The 13,708-nt window shown below is 49.1% G+C and overlaps 1 protein-coding gene across 6 annotated transcripts in view; it reads right to left on the bottom strand.

Annotated features, from left to right (window-relative positions):
• Window positions 1–1,628: 1,628 nt before the first annotated feature.
• The window catches only part of GATA4 (GATA binding protein 4), an 82,786-nt gene continuing 70,706 nt past the window's right edge, over window positions 1,629–13,708 (bottom strand). For 5 of the 6 annotated variants that reach the window (XM_064368801.1, XM_064368802.1, XM_064368803.1 and 2 more), the window contains exons 3-7: window positions 12,026–12,192; window positions 10,892–11,017; window positions 6,086–6,173; window positions 4,574–4,722; window positions 1,629–3,433 (exon numbers count right to left, since the gene is read on the bottom strand). In XM_064368801.1, the coding sequence (XP_064224871.1) occupies window positions 3,251–3,433; window positions 4,574–4,722; window positions 6,086–6,173; window positions 10,892–11,017; window positions 12,026–12,192 (713 nt within the window). In that variant the 3' untranslated portion in view covers window positions 1,629–3,250. Of the gene's footprint in view, window positions 3,434–4,573; window positions 4,723–6,085; window positions 6,174–10,891; window positions 11,018–12,025; window positions 12,196–13,708 lie in introns of all 6 variants that reach the window. The other variant, XM_064368805.1, reaches the window with a different exon arrangement.

The raw sequence follows: 13,708 nt of genomic DNA, 5'->3' as shown, positions 1-13,708 counted from the left end.
GAGCCAGAGCTTATAGGACAGCACCATGTCCCTGCAGGACAAGGGACAGGGCCCTCAGTGACTGAAATGGCAGCAACAGTGGAAAGTGGCAGACAGCCCACAGGAGATCCCTGGAGATTCCACTTCCAAGCTAAGCCTCGCGGAGACGGAGCATGCTTGTTACTACAGGGTGATGAACATTCGTGTTCCAGCTTCAAGCGAGCAAGGCAAGGATGCAATCTGAAGAGCAGGTGTCAACGTCGCAAAATGACATAACAAGCAAGCCAAACCCAGAACACCCAGTCCCACTCCAAAAGAAAAAGCTTTCCGAATGGCTGTGTCCCATGAGCTCGGTCCATGAGAGAGCTGGGGGCTCTGCGGTGGGGGCCTGTCCTAATACTCCCCACCCCTGGCTCATTTGCTGCATATTCAGAGACTATAAACTTATTTTCATTATTGTTAAGACAAACATAATCACAGAGTAATCGCAGCTCAAGTTAATTTTGTTATGCTTACCTTTCTTTGAGGCATTTAAAAGTCAAATTTTAAAGATAAACGCACTCCCTAATGGTTCAATGACTTGATGCGGCTCCCAAAGGTTTGGTTTGTTGGTTTGTTGTTTGCAACAGAGTCTCGCTCTGTCACCCAAGCGGAAGTGGAAGTGGCACAAGCTCAGCTCACTGCAGTCTTCACTTCCTGGGCTCAAGCGATCCTCCCACAACCTTCTGAGTAGCTGGGATCACAGGGGCATACCTGGCTAATTTTGTATTTTTTTTTGTAGAGATGGGGTCTCCCTATGTTGCTGGGGCTTGTCTCGACCTCCCAGGCTCAAGTAGTCCTCCTGCCTTGGCCTCCCAAAATGCTGAGATCACAGGGGTGAGCCACCTTGCCCGGTCCCACGCCACATACTTTTAAGAAGTGGCTGAGCAACCCTGTGGCCTGAGGAGTTGAAGCCCAATGGACAAAGGAGAGGAGGTGCCAGGATTCTCTCTCAATTTGGGGCATCATTTGCCCCTTTAGGAGCCTGTTTGGATCAAACCAGTAAATGGCAAGAGCTCCTCTGGGCCACCCTCCAGGACACACTTTAAGTCAGACGGGGCCAGAGACAGCATTTTCTTCCAGGTGGATGGAGTCCTGTGCTCCAGACCCTGATGTCTGGAGGAGAGCTCTAAAAATGCCCCCAGATGGTGGTGGGGGTGGGGGGTGGCCATCCCTGTAATCCTAGCACTTCGGGAGGCCGAGGAGGGAGAACTGCTCGAACCCAGGAATATAAGGCCAGCAACAAAGTGAGGTCCCATCTCTACAAAATAAAAAACTAGCTGAGCATGGTGCTGTGACCTGTGGTCCCAGCTGCTCAAGAGATAGGCAGGTGGATCGCTTGAGCCAGGTAGGTCCACGGTGGCCCCACAGTACTCCAGACTGAGCAGCAGTAAAGAAAGAAATACACTGAACAACTTTCGTTGGGCCACAAGGAATTTTGTTTATAGATGGGTCCAACCCTCTTCTAGGAAATTCAAGCCTGGGTGACCCCTATCTAAGGTCTCACATTAGCAGGGCTGGGATGAGTGTTCTTTTCAGGAGCCACTGCTACCTAAAGAGGGAGCCTTGGCCAATGGTCCAAACTAAAGGACGCAGCAGTGAGTGGGTCAGTGGGTCTGTGGCCTCCAGATTCCCCGGGAGAGGACAGCAGCGCTGAACCTCCCATGAAGACCACTGAGGGAGGAGGAGGGAGAGAGGAATACAGATAAATTTATTAGTTAAATACTGATTTTACAGCCATTTCACCTTAAGACAATGTTAACAGGTTTGTGGGGCAGGGAGGGTCTATGAGGGGGCCTTCGGGAAGAAAACAATGTAAATGATGATTAAAGCAGAATCTTGGTTCAAAGGTATTCTCTGCGACAGCCAGTAGGATTTTGGAGTTAGGGGGCTTGGTGTGTGGGGAGGCGTGGTAATGCCACAGTCAGCTACAGCTCTGCTGAGAAAGAGGACGGGGACGGAGTCTCCAGAGCTCCAGCGTCAGGGGCAGAAACTGAGCCACGTGCAGAGAAGACGGCGGATCCGGGATCCGCAGCAGCTCAGAGCCAGAGGCTGTCTCCAGGGCCCGCCGCCGCATCTTAGCAGTCATCTTCTTTCCATGAATTTTGTTGTGTTGTGTTTTGTTGGTTTGCTTTCAATCTTGTGTTGCAGAATCTCTGGCTTTTTGCCTCCTGGACAAAAGACTTCTGCCGTGGTGAGGCTGCAGGTCCCGGGGGACTCCGGCTGCCATCTGACCAGGGGCCAGGAGGAGCAGACAGCAGGCGGGCCAGCCCTTGAGACACCTTGCCCCCCAGAAGGACGCTGTCCACCTACACTCTCCCCAGAAGGCTCTCCAGGCTTGGCCGAGTGTTTGTCAGACTGGCTTGAGCAGCAGAACATTTGTTCTTACTCAGAAACCCTGTGTGTGACAGGGTGAATGAAGGGTCTGCAGTGGACTCAAGGGGTGCCGCTTGGCTAAACTACCCAGCTCTTGTTTTGCCAGGGGAGAGACATGTCCAAGCTGCAGGCAGAGCCAAATCGCTCAGAGCAGGAGGAGGGGTTTTTATTTTGAGAGATGCTGGAAGTGAAGGCGCAAAGGCCTGCGGCACGGGCAGGCACCTGGGGGAGAGCTGCCAGCTGCATGTGACGAGGCTGCGCTCTGGGCGGGTGAAGTGCCCCTCGAGCTCCCCAGGAAGTGTTCAGTCACTTCTGTGTCACACCCCACAGTTTTGGAGTCAGATCTGGCATTGGGGATGCAGGGCGGTGCCATGCCTCCAGTGGACGGAGCAAGGGCGTCTCCCCAGGGGCCCGTCGCATCCAGGTACGGGGCAAGCAGATGCCGTCATTCAGGCTGGGGCAGGGGTCCCAGGGCCTGCCCTTCACCCGTTCTCAAATCCCGGTGCTGGGAACACAGTGGAAAACCCACCGTCTAGGCCACAGCGGTGAACGTAGGGCACAGCGGTGAACGTAGGGCACAAGGACATCTTGGGAAAGAAGTCTGCAACTCACAGGAGAGATGCAGTGTGCTCGTGCTGAGGCTGGGGTCCCTCCAGTCCCCCCACCATGAAAAGGCATCCGAGAAAATCCAACACCCGCTTCCCCAACCAGATGGTCAACTTCAAGTGTCTTCCCAGTTGTTGTTCTGGAGTTGTCCACAGGCGAGGAGGCCGGCCCCTGGGAGCCCAGGACCTCCGTCTCCACTGTCCTCCAGGTCCCAGGTCCGAGCAGGAATTTGAGGAGGGAAGAAGGGAGATTATGCAGTGATTATGTCCCCGTGACTGTCGGCCAAGACCAGGCTGTTCCAAGAGTCCTGCTTGGAGCTGGTCTGCGGAGACTGGCTGACGGGAGACGCATAGCCTTGTGGAGAGAGCTTCAGGGCCGACAGAACTGGGTGGATGGAGGGCCCGTGGCCAGACATCGTACTGACCGAGAACGTCTGAAAAGCAGAAAGCATACAGTGAGGCCAAGGGAGATGCTCCTGAGGGTTCGGGAGGCCTGGGCTGGGAAGGGGGCCCTACTATGCAGATGTCCCCAGGATGGCTCCAACCCGCAGGAACGGACCAAGGAGCGCTTCTCTGATCCTGGTGATCTGGACATGAAGGATCTGGATGATGCATCAGCTGCTTCTGAGCACAGCCTGCAACCAGGGCTGTGACCTGCTGGGCTTGCTCAGAAGGCTCTGATGGTTACGGGAGATGCTTCCTCCTATCACCACCACAACCACTTGCCAACAGAGAAGCCGTCCGCCCTGCCCAGGAGGAGCTCCTGGTGCCCCTGTTTCTGTGGGATCAGGTTCTCCCAGACAATAAGAAGCTCATTAGGACACGGCCTCTCTCACTTAAGAGCAGAGATCAGATCACAGCAGGGGCTGGTCAAAGGAGACCGTGATCAAGCTTGGTGCATCCTGATCCCAGGAGAGGGAACTGCAGAGGGGAGGAGGCAGGAAAGCCGAGACGCCATCGCCTCTGCAAGAGGGAAGCGGGGCTGCCCCCGGGCGTCCCCTGACAGGTGTACGGAGCTGGGTCTCATGAAAATGGCATCCTGCCTGTGACATCCCTGCCAGCCTGCCCTCCCTGCCTTCTGCAGGGTCCAGGCCTTTCCCCATGTGGGCTTCCGCCTCCTTCCCCACCCTCTCCTGTTGAAGTCGAACCTCCCTGCAGTAGGAGACAGGCTTGCCTAGGGAACCCTGCTCTGCCTCCGACAGCGGGAGCACACCTGCTCTCGCCCAGCACAGGCTGACTCAGCTTGTGGCTGCGTGTCGTTTTCCTCCCCGACCACCCATGCTGTATGCCAGCCCTGACTGCCCTCTCTCGTTTCCAAAGATGGTGGCGTTGAGGAGCTGTTAAAAAATTGTGAGTTACAGTCGTGTCCACATCACGATAGCTTGGTAAGATGTGCTGAAATACAGCCCGATGCAGACATGCCAGCCTCAGGCAGCCCTAAGGGCGCCAGGGAGCTCCAAGGCGAGCCCAAAGGGTAGCTCGCTGCTGGCACCTACAGGGTCTGGCTGCAGTTCCCACCCGCTACTAGGCTGGCCCCTGGGACTCTGTTCGGCCTCCCCACCCGTGGTGTGTACCTGGGACACGGAGCTGCTGTGCCCGTAGTGAGAGGACAGGCCGGGCTCTGTCTTGATGGGGCGCATCTCCTCGCTGCTGCTGGTGGTAGCACTGCTGGAGTTGCTGGAAGCGCCGCTGGTGGGAGGAAGGCTCTCACTGCCAGAAGGACCTGGAAGGAAGCAGTCAGCACACGCCAATCACAGACCCCAATCAGGGCCAGGGACAAAGGGACAGCCGCGACGGGTCCATGCTAAAGGCTTTATCTCCATTTGCTGGGAGTGCAACAGGGGCCTTATCAGTGGGGAGCTAGTTCTCACCGTGATGGGTTCTTCCCCCAGCCCATCTCGAACCCTTGAGGCCACATGTGTTTCAGGATTCAAAACTTAAACAGAAATTCCTCATTCAACTTGAAGAATCAAACTTTTTAAAATGCAAGTACTAGGCCAGGTGTGGTGGCTCACACCTGTAATTCCAGCACTTTGGGAGGCCGAGGTGGGTGGATTACTTGAGGTCAGGAGTTCGAGACCAGCCTGGCCACCATGGTGAAACCCCGTCTCTACTAAAAATACAAAAATTAGCCAGGTGTGGTGGCGTGCACCTGTAGTCCCAGCTACCTGGGAGGATGAGGCAGGAGAATTGCTTGAACCCAGGAGGCGGAGATTGCAGTGGGTCGAGATCGTGCCACTGCACTCCAGCCTGGGGGACAGAGTAAGACTCTGTCCCAAAAAAAAGCAAATACTCTGTATTATAGAATACCTCCAGCCGGGCCTGGGATAATACTCTGTAATTAAATACATCAATATCCCCACAGCAAAACATGTAAATATCATAATGAATAGGATAAACAGAGACTATCAACAGCCTTGTATCTGTTCACGTAGGTTTTGCTGCCAAATCTAGCTTCCTGGATTTTGAATTTTGTACCAGAGACTGTACGCCTGAACTGAATGTCTTCTCTACCTGTGATTGCTACATGACAGGAAATAAGGCCACCCAGGGCACACAGGCTCCTCGTCAGCAGCAGGGAAGCAGGAGGAGAGGCGGAGGCCCACAGGTGTGAGACACTGAAAATTCCGGTAGGAAATATGCCTGCCCGAAGGGGCAAGCAGGGTTGAATCTAGAAAAGTGAACTTTGATCACGTTCTTGCTAGTGGAAAGGGCCAATTCATCTGACTCTGTCATGCCTTAGGTTAGAAGATACATTTTCCATCAGATCAGCCAATTAATTTTCTGTGGCTGTAGCACTGACCAGTCAGATCTTTAACTGGGCAGCAGCACTGAGTGGGGATGTTTTGGTAGGGAACATAAACGTATTAAAGAATAGCCCTCATTCTTTCATAAATTTATATTTAACAATTAAATATAATTTAAAAATTAAATATAAATATACATAATTTAATTAATAAATAAATAATAAATTTTAAAAAGAACAGCCCTTGTTCATTTTAAAGAACATGCCAGAAGGCATGACCCTTATCCACTCTGAGGGCTTCTGACATAGTCATATAATCACTCACAGATCTTCTGCTCACCTGCTGGTGTCTTAGATTTATTCAGGTTCTTTGGCTTCCGTTTTCTGGTTTGAATCCCCTCTTTCCGCATTGCAAGAGGCCTGGGGACCTGGAGGGTCACAAGTCAATATATATGGTTTTCCTTTTCTACAAAATCTGTTACAGCATTGAAACACACACACCCGCTGGGAGAAGGCAACACCCAAGCAGTGTCTCCACAAAGCCTGGGGCTGAGACGGGGTGCACAGGCCCCTGGAACTCTGTGAGAAAGAAGTCAATTCTGTTTTTGAAAACGTATCGAGCACCTATGTGATGTGATGGATACTTTACTAGAGCCTGGAGAAAGAGAGAACTAAAGACGCACAGTTCCTGCCCTCAGAAATTCACAGACAACTAGAAATAAGCAGACTTTGGTAGGTGATGGAGAAAAACCGAGAAACACAAAACTCTGTCCTGGGGTGAGGAGTGGGAAGGAGGGGCACATGAGGACATCAAGGAAGGCTTCACTGTGGAGGTGACACTTGAGTTGTAAAAGGTTTTGAGTAGACAGAGGGAGGCATTTCAGGCCGCAGAGACAGAATGTTCAAAAGCCTTTATCATCCACACAGGACCCTGAAAACAAAAGTGGGTGCTAGGCCAGTCATAGTGGCTCATGTCTGTAATCCCAGAACTTTGAGTGGCTGAGGCCAGAGGATTGCTTGAGCCCAGGACTTCAAGACCAGCCTTGGCAACATAGTGAGATCCATCTCTACAAAAAAGTTTTAAAATTAGCTGGGCATGGTGGTGCATGCCTGTAGTCCCAGCTACTCAGGAGGCTAAGGTAGGAGGATCACTTGAGCCCAGGAAGTTGAGGCTGCAGCAAGCCGTGATCGTGCCACTGCACTTCAGCCTGGGCGACAGAGCAAGGCCCTGTCTCAAAAGGGGCGAGGGTGCAGAGGTGCTGTCAATAATTGTGCTGGGAAATTGGCCTCCACAGCGACAGTCCCAGTGAGTTGAGATGCAGCATCACTCTACGTACAGCAGCTCTGTACTGCACCGGGTCTGGCTGGAGCCCGTGGTGCTTCTAAGGATGGTGGGGAGCAGCAAGAGACTATGCTAGAGAGACTGACTGTGGTGAGTCCTGAGACAAAACATCCCCGGACAATACTTTGAGCACAGTTCTGTGGGGAGCCAGGCCCCAGAGCCATTCACAGACGCGCCTGCCAGTCCTGGGGAGCAGGGCCGCAGGGGAGCAGGGCCGCAGGGCATCTTCCCGGTATGTTTAGGATTGGGCCTTCCCCACATCTGGTTTCTCTTAGGCTGAGCCAAGTCTCTTAGCCCCTGTTCTATGCTATGCTTGTACACCATGTGGGGTTGATCAAGGCCACACCTGCAAATACAGAAAGAAAGCAATTCCTGCTTCAGAGACATGAACATGGAATGGTTAAGTGAGAAATGCACCAGCGCATGTGAACTTGAACTTGCCTCCTATTTAACTGTGGGTAGATGCGGCAGCATTTGCAGCCCTGCCCCCACCATCTGCCCATCCGTCTGTGACTCTACACCCAGACCCATACTTGCCCACCTTGTGGGAGGGTGCCCTCTCCCGCCCCATCCCCCAGCTATGCCTCAAAATTTCAAGCCCATGCTGGTCTCACAAGAATCTTGCCCTCATGCTAATCTCCATTCACTTAGGTATGCTTTTTTTTTTCAGTTGCAGTAAAATAAAATACATGTAACTTAAAATTTCCCATCTTAAGCATTTTTAAGTATACCGTTCCGTAGCATTAAGCGCACTCACACGGTTCTGCAACCCTCACCACCATCCATCCCCAGAACTCTTCTCATCTTGCAAAACTGAAACTCCATACCCATTAGACATCAACTCCTCATTCCCCTTTTCTGCAGCCCCAGACAACCCCCATTCTACTTTTTGTCTCTATGGATTTGACATGTGGTGTTAGGGGCCAGAATTCCCTTCCTTTTGAAGGCTGAATAATATCCCACTGTATGTATATATCACATTTTGTTTATCCATTCATTTCTCCAAGCACACTTGGGTTGTTTCTGTCTTTTTGCAATTGTGAATCATGCTGCTATGAACAGGAGTGGACAAATAGCTCTTTGAGACCCTGCCTTTAATTCCTTTGGGTATATATCCAGAAATGGTATGCTGGGTCATATGGTAATTCTATTTTTTATTTTCTGAGAATATAATCTTTTTAATACCTATATAATATTTTCCAGTAAGTTTCTTGTACCATTCCCATATTGAAGAACAAAATTTAACCATTTTCCTTCCAAAGGTTTTTTCCTCCATTTTTCTTATTACAGCGATTAGCAAACATCCTTGTATATACTTCTTTGCAGAAACACATGTGTTTTCTTATGAATGTTCATAACTTTAACCATTTGTTTGTTCATTATAACAAGAAATCATGAAAAGATACATGAGATTAAGTTAATAACAGCCCTCTCACTCCACTACCATCAATCCTATCCCAATGAGGCAACTGGATTTAACAACCTGTTATATATTCTTACATTTAAAAATATTCTCAAACACATGTACACATATATATTTACTGATATGGTTTGGCTGAGTCCCCATCAAAATCTCATCTTGATTTGTAGCTCCCATAATTCCCACATGTTGTGGGAGGGACCTGGTGGGAGATAATTGAATCCTGGGGGTGGTTTCTCCTATACTGTTCTCATTGTAGTGAGTAAGCCTTGCCTATCACCATGTAAGACATGGCTTTCACCTTCTACCATGATTGTGAAGCCTCCCCAGCCACGTGGAACTGTGAGTCCACTAAACCTATTTTTTCTTTTGGGTATGTCTTTATCAGCAGCAATTAGCAGTATGAAAACAGACTAATACGCCTACAGATGTACATTTGTGTATATATATTCACCCATCCACTGGTCTGTCGGCCCATCTGTATGTGTGTGTTTAATGCACCTTCAATACTCATAGTATGGGGTCATGCTATATATATTTTTTTGCAATGTGCTTTTTCATTTTTTAGATCAAGATACATGGCTCTAGGTTATTATTTTAAAATTTCTCCTCGATATTCCGCATTTTGGGATACACCAGAATTTATCCAAGCATTCCCTTACGGGGTTTTAAGATTGTTTCTAGTTTTTGCCGCCTCAATGCAAAAAGAAGTGGTCCAAAGGTCATCATGCACTGGGCATTTTTCATAGGCTAGTTTCCCAATAGGAGACCTGCCAGATATAAAGGTATTCACGGTTTTAATCTTAAAAAATTCCTCTAAGTTAATAGATGCAGTAATTCAAATACAAATCAATAATACACGAGAGTATCCAATTCCCCAAATCCATAGCAGTCCACATTTTATTTTTTGCCAAATCTATGGGAAAATGGGGACTCTCACGATTGTTTTCGTGTACACGTCCCTGATTTTCAGTGAGATTCAGCACTTCTGCACGTTTCATGTGAGATGTCAGTCTATATATTTTGCCCATTTGGGGGAAGTGGGGAAAGATCAATTGTTATTTTCTTATTAGGCTATAAGATCTATCTGTTTCTGGTTTTGTTTTGTTTTAATTTAACTTGTATTTGAACAATTAAGACCTGCATATGTAGCATCTAAGGTACAAAGGGGGTAACAGCAAAAAGAGTGATCTTCAATCCCTTCTCCCCAAGACCCCAGTTTTTCTCCTGGAGGCACCCCATGTACATGTACAATGCACACATGCAACCACGTGACCAACCTCTACATATCCTTCCAGAGGTGTTCTGTGTGAGTGGAAGCAGCCACCTGTAAATTATGTTCTTCCTCATATTTATAAAATAGTGCCATACGAGGTACAGTGTTCTGCACCCTGCCTTTTTGTTAACACTGTATAATAGAGAATGTTACAGTCAAAATGTAAAGAGCTTTGTAGAAGCTCCTTGTAATTCTGGAAATATTAACCCTTTTTCTGATACTGTGTGTATTGGTCTTTACTTTCCCTAGGTATATTTCCAGACATTAATAGTAAATATTTACAAAATCAAACATATCTAACTATTCTTATATGGCTAAAAAGTTTTAAAATTTTGTTTAAGAAGTTCTCCCATCCCCAAAGTTATAGAAATACTTCCCCTTACATTTTCTTCTAGTGCTTTTATTGTCTGATTTTTTTGTAGTACTTTATTGTCTAATATTTTTACTTTTTGGAGACAGGGTCTCATTTTGTCACTCAGGCTGGAGTGCAGTGGCACAATCATAGCTCATGGCAAACTCCTGCCTCAGCCTCCTGAGTAGCTGGGACTAGAGGCATGCACCACCATGCCCAGCTAATTGTGTGTGTGTGTGTGTTTTTTTTGTAGAGACAAAGTTTCACCATGTTGTCCAGGCTGGTCTTGAACTCCTGAGCTCATGCAATCCTCCTACCTCAGCCTCCCAAAGTACTGGGATTACAGGTATGAGCCATCATGCCTGGCCTTATTTTTAGTTTATTTCAAAGCAGTTTTACATTTAATATCTTTAATTCACCTACGTTTATTTTTGTTTAAGGTAGGAGGTAGAGGTCATGCTTTCCTATTTTTTTCCAAATGAACAGCCAATTTTGTCAATGCTGTTATTCTTAAGCTTTTTATCTACTGAATTGAAATGTCACCTTTGTTACATATCAAACTGCTGTATATAAATGTAGCCCGCTCATCTGTAAAACAGAAAATTAACTTATACAATGCAAAGGACGGAAGAAACCAGCAAAGTTGTTGAGAATCCCTTCCAAATCTAAGTATCCTTGTTAAGAAGGAAAAATGAATGCTAGTCCAAAGGAAGAGGCCCAGTGAGGACTGAGGGATGGGCATCGGAAGGCACGTACCCCGTGGAGCTTCATGTAGAGGCCGCAGGCATTGCACACAGGCTCGCCCTCCGCGTTGCGGCGCCACAGCGTGGTGGTGGTGGTCTGGCAGTTGGCGCAGGAGAGGCCCACTCGGCGGGAGGCAGACTGCAAGACAGGAAGCAAACCCTTCATGTCCAAGTAAAAGGCGGGCACTGCCCTGCCACCTCACATGTGACTGCGGGGCTCTGCCCTAACGGCCCCGTGTGAGATCTCTGACCCGCGATAATACCTAACTCTCCCATCACCTGAGCCACTGCTGGGAACAGGGTTTCTGCTGCATGAGGAGAGTGAGCATGGGCACTGAAGACCTGGCTTCCAGTCCTAACCATCATTTACCGCCAGGCAAATAACCCACTGAGCACCGGGCACTGCAGGCAGCAAGTGTTGCGAGTTCACTTCTGTTGCGAGTGCAACTGATGCGGGCTGCAGGTGCCAGGGCAGGTAGAGAGTGAGGAGTCATGGCGTCCAAATGGTATCAGAGTCTGAATGGCCCTGGTACCTCAAGAAAGGCATGCACCAGGGTTGATCCCCTCTGTTCCTCCCTCCTTAATATAGTGCAAGCTGGTGGGTGTTGATCAGAATCAAATGATATCAAACAGGAGTGTGGAGCCAGAAGCCAAGCCCCAGGCCCAAACTCTTCCCCAGTCACAGGCCCCAACACCAGCTGTTTGTTCTTCTGGGCTTTGGGACTTATCAACTGATAACTGAAGTCAGGGTAGAGGCCAGCCTGTGAGGTGAGCTTCCTCGCAGGGTTGGCATGGATGGAGGAGACACTCCAGTCAACACCGGACTGGGAACCAGGAAACCTGGGTTCTGGCTCCAGATGGGAGACTCAGTACCTGAGTGGCTGTGGGCAAGGCCACTAGCTTTTCTGAGCCTCACTTTCAGTTTCCGTGTGCTGAAGAGGTTGAACGAGACAGCCTAGGTCATTCCGGTAGCTCCTGCTCACTCTAAAGTTGTGAGAATGTTTACGGGGCTCTCACCCGTCTAATCCCTAGATCCACACTCTCAAGTTCCAAAATTCAAAACCAGAGGACGTCCCACCAAGGCGGGAGCCCTGCAGCCAGTGCCGAGAGGAGGCCATGAAGGAGAGGCCACGAGGGGCGCGCTTACCAGCCGGCGCTGGGGCTTGATGAGCGGCCGATTGATGCCGTTCATCTTGTGGTAAAGGCCGCATGCGTTGCACAGATAGTGACCCGTCCCATCTCGCCTCCAGAGCGGGGTGGACATAGCCCCACAGTTGACACACTCTCTACCTTCTGAGAAGTCGTCAAACATATCTACTGAGTTGGGGGGAACAGACAAGAAAGATACAGAGGATTAATTCTTTGTTTACGCCCAGCTCTTACATCCGAGAATCGAGAGGGCGCAGAAACGATGCCTGTCCTTGGAAGGAGAAGACCACCTTGGGCTGTCCTTGCTCTTCCCCACTCCGACCTCAGCCCCTGCTCCCTAATCCCGGACACAGGAGAGCTCCCCTGAGCACAAGAAGAGAAAAGTTGCAGCAATCACTGGCACCTGGGGCTGGGAGGCAGACACCTGGATTTCAGTCGAGGTATCACATTCAGAGCCTCCAGCCCAGGGCCCTCACCTCACACTGAGGCCCCTCCTCTCCCCTCTTCTCTTCTTTTCTTTTCTTGAGACAGAGTTTCACTCTTGTTGCCCAGGCTGCAGTGCAATAGAGCCATCTTGGCTCATTTCAACCTCCGCCTCCCAGGTTCAAGGGATTCTCCTGCCTCAGCCTCCCAAGTAGCTAGGATTACAGGCATGCACCATTTTTAGTAGAGACGGTGTTTCACCATGTTGGTCAGGCTGGTCTCGAACTCCTGACCTCAGGTGATCCACCCACCCTGGCCTCCCAAAGTACTGGGATTACTGGCATGAGCCACCGTACCCAGCCTTGTGAGACTTTCGTATGTTGATACATATTTTTGCCAAGCTATATAATTCTTAGTCTATGTGGGTCTTTTGCTTAATACCAAAGCATTTTCCCAATAAAAAATTCTTTATAAACTCATTTTATAAAATCCTTTATAAACTCATATATCATTGTTCCATCATATAAATGTGCCATCATTTAACTAGTACCATTCAACTATTCATCTTTATCCAGTTTTGGATTCCTGTTTTGTAAACACTGCTCGGTTTTCACATACATCTGTGCATTTCTAGTTATTCCTTAGGATACTGTCTGAGAAGTAGAATTTCTAAGTCAAAGAGACTAGATTTCTTTGTAAGTTCTTGGAATATCCCGCCTTCTTTCCCTCCCTCCCTCCCTCCCTCTCTCTCTCTCTCTCTTTCTCTCTTTCTGGGATGGAGTCTCACTCTGTCACCCAGGCTGGAGTACAATGGCATGATCTCAGCTCACTGCAACCTCCACTTCCCAGGTTCAAATGATTCTCCTGCCTCAGCCTTCTGAGTAATGGGATTACAGGCATATGCCACCACGCCCAGCTAATTTTTGTATTTTTAGTACAGATGGGGTTTCTCCATGTTGGTCAGGCTGGTCTCGAACTCCTGACCTCGTGATCCACCCGCCTTTGCCTCCCAAATGCTGGGATTACAGGCATGAGCCACCATGCCCAGCCAGTTCTTAGAATTTTCTAACTGTCCTGCAAAAATAGACTTCATTCATTCACTTTTTTCTGTTTGAATTTACCTGTATAGGCTGCTGTATCATAGTTTGACACTTTTCTTGCTTATTGGCATATAAACTAAAGGTGCATATTATAAGCAAAGGCACCTTACAGCTGCTCACAAGAGCCGAGCGTCTCCCTGACCAGAAGGCTGCCAGGG

Source organism: Aotus nancymaae, unplaced genomic scaffold, assembly GCF_030222135.1.
Source record: "Aotus nancymaae isolate 86718 unplaced genomic scaffold, 86718_ANA_hifiasm-v0.15.2.pri h1tg000079l, whole genome shotgun sequence".
Taxonomy (NCBI): Eukaryota; Metazoa; Chordata; class Mammalia; order Primates; family Aotidae; genus Aotus; species Aotus nancymaae.
This window is presented reverse-complemented; position numbering and strand designations above follow the sequence as displayed.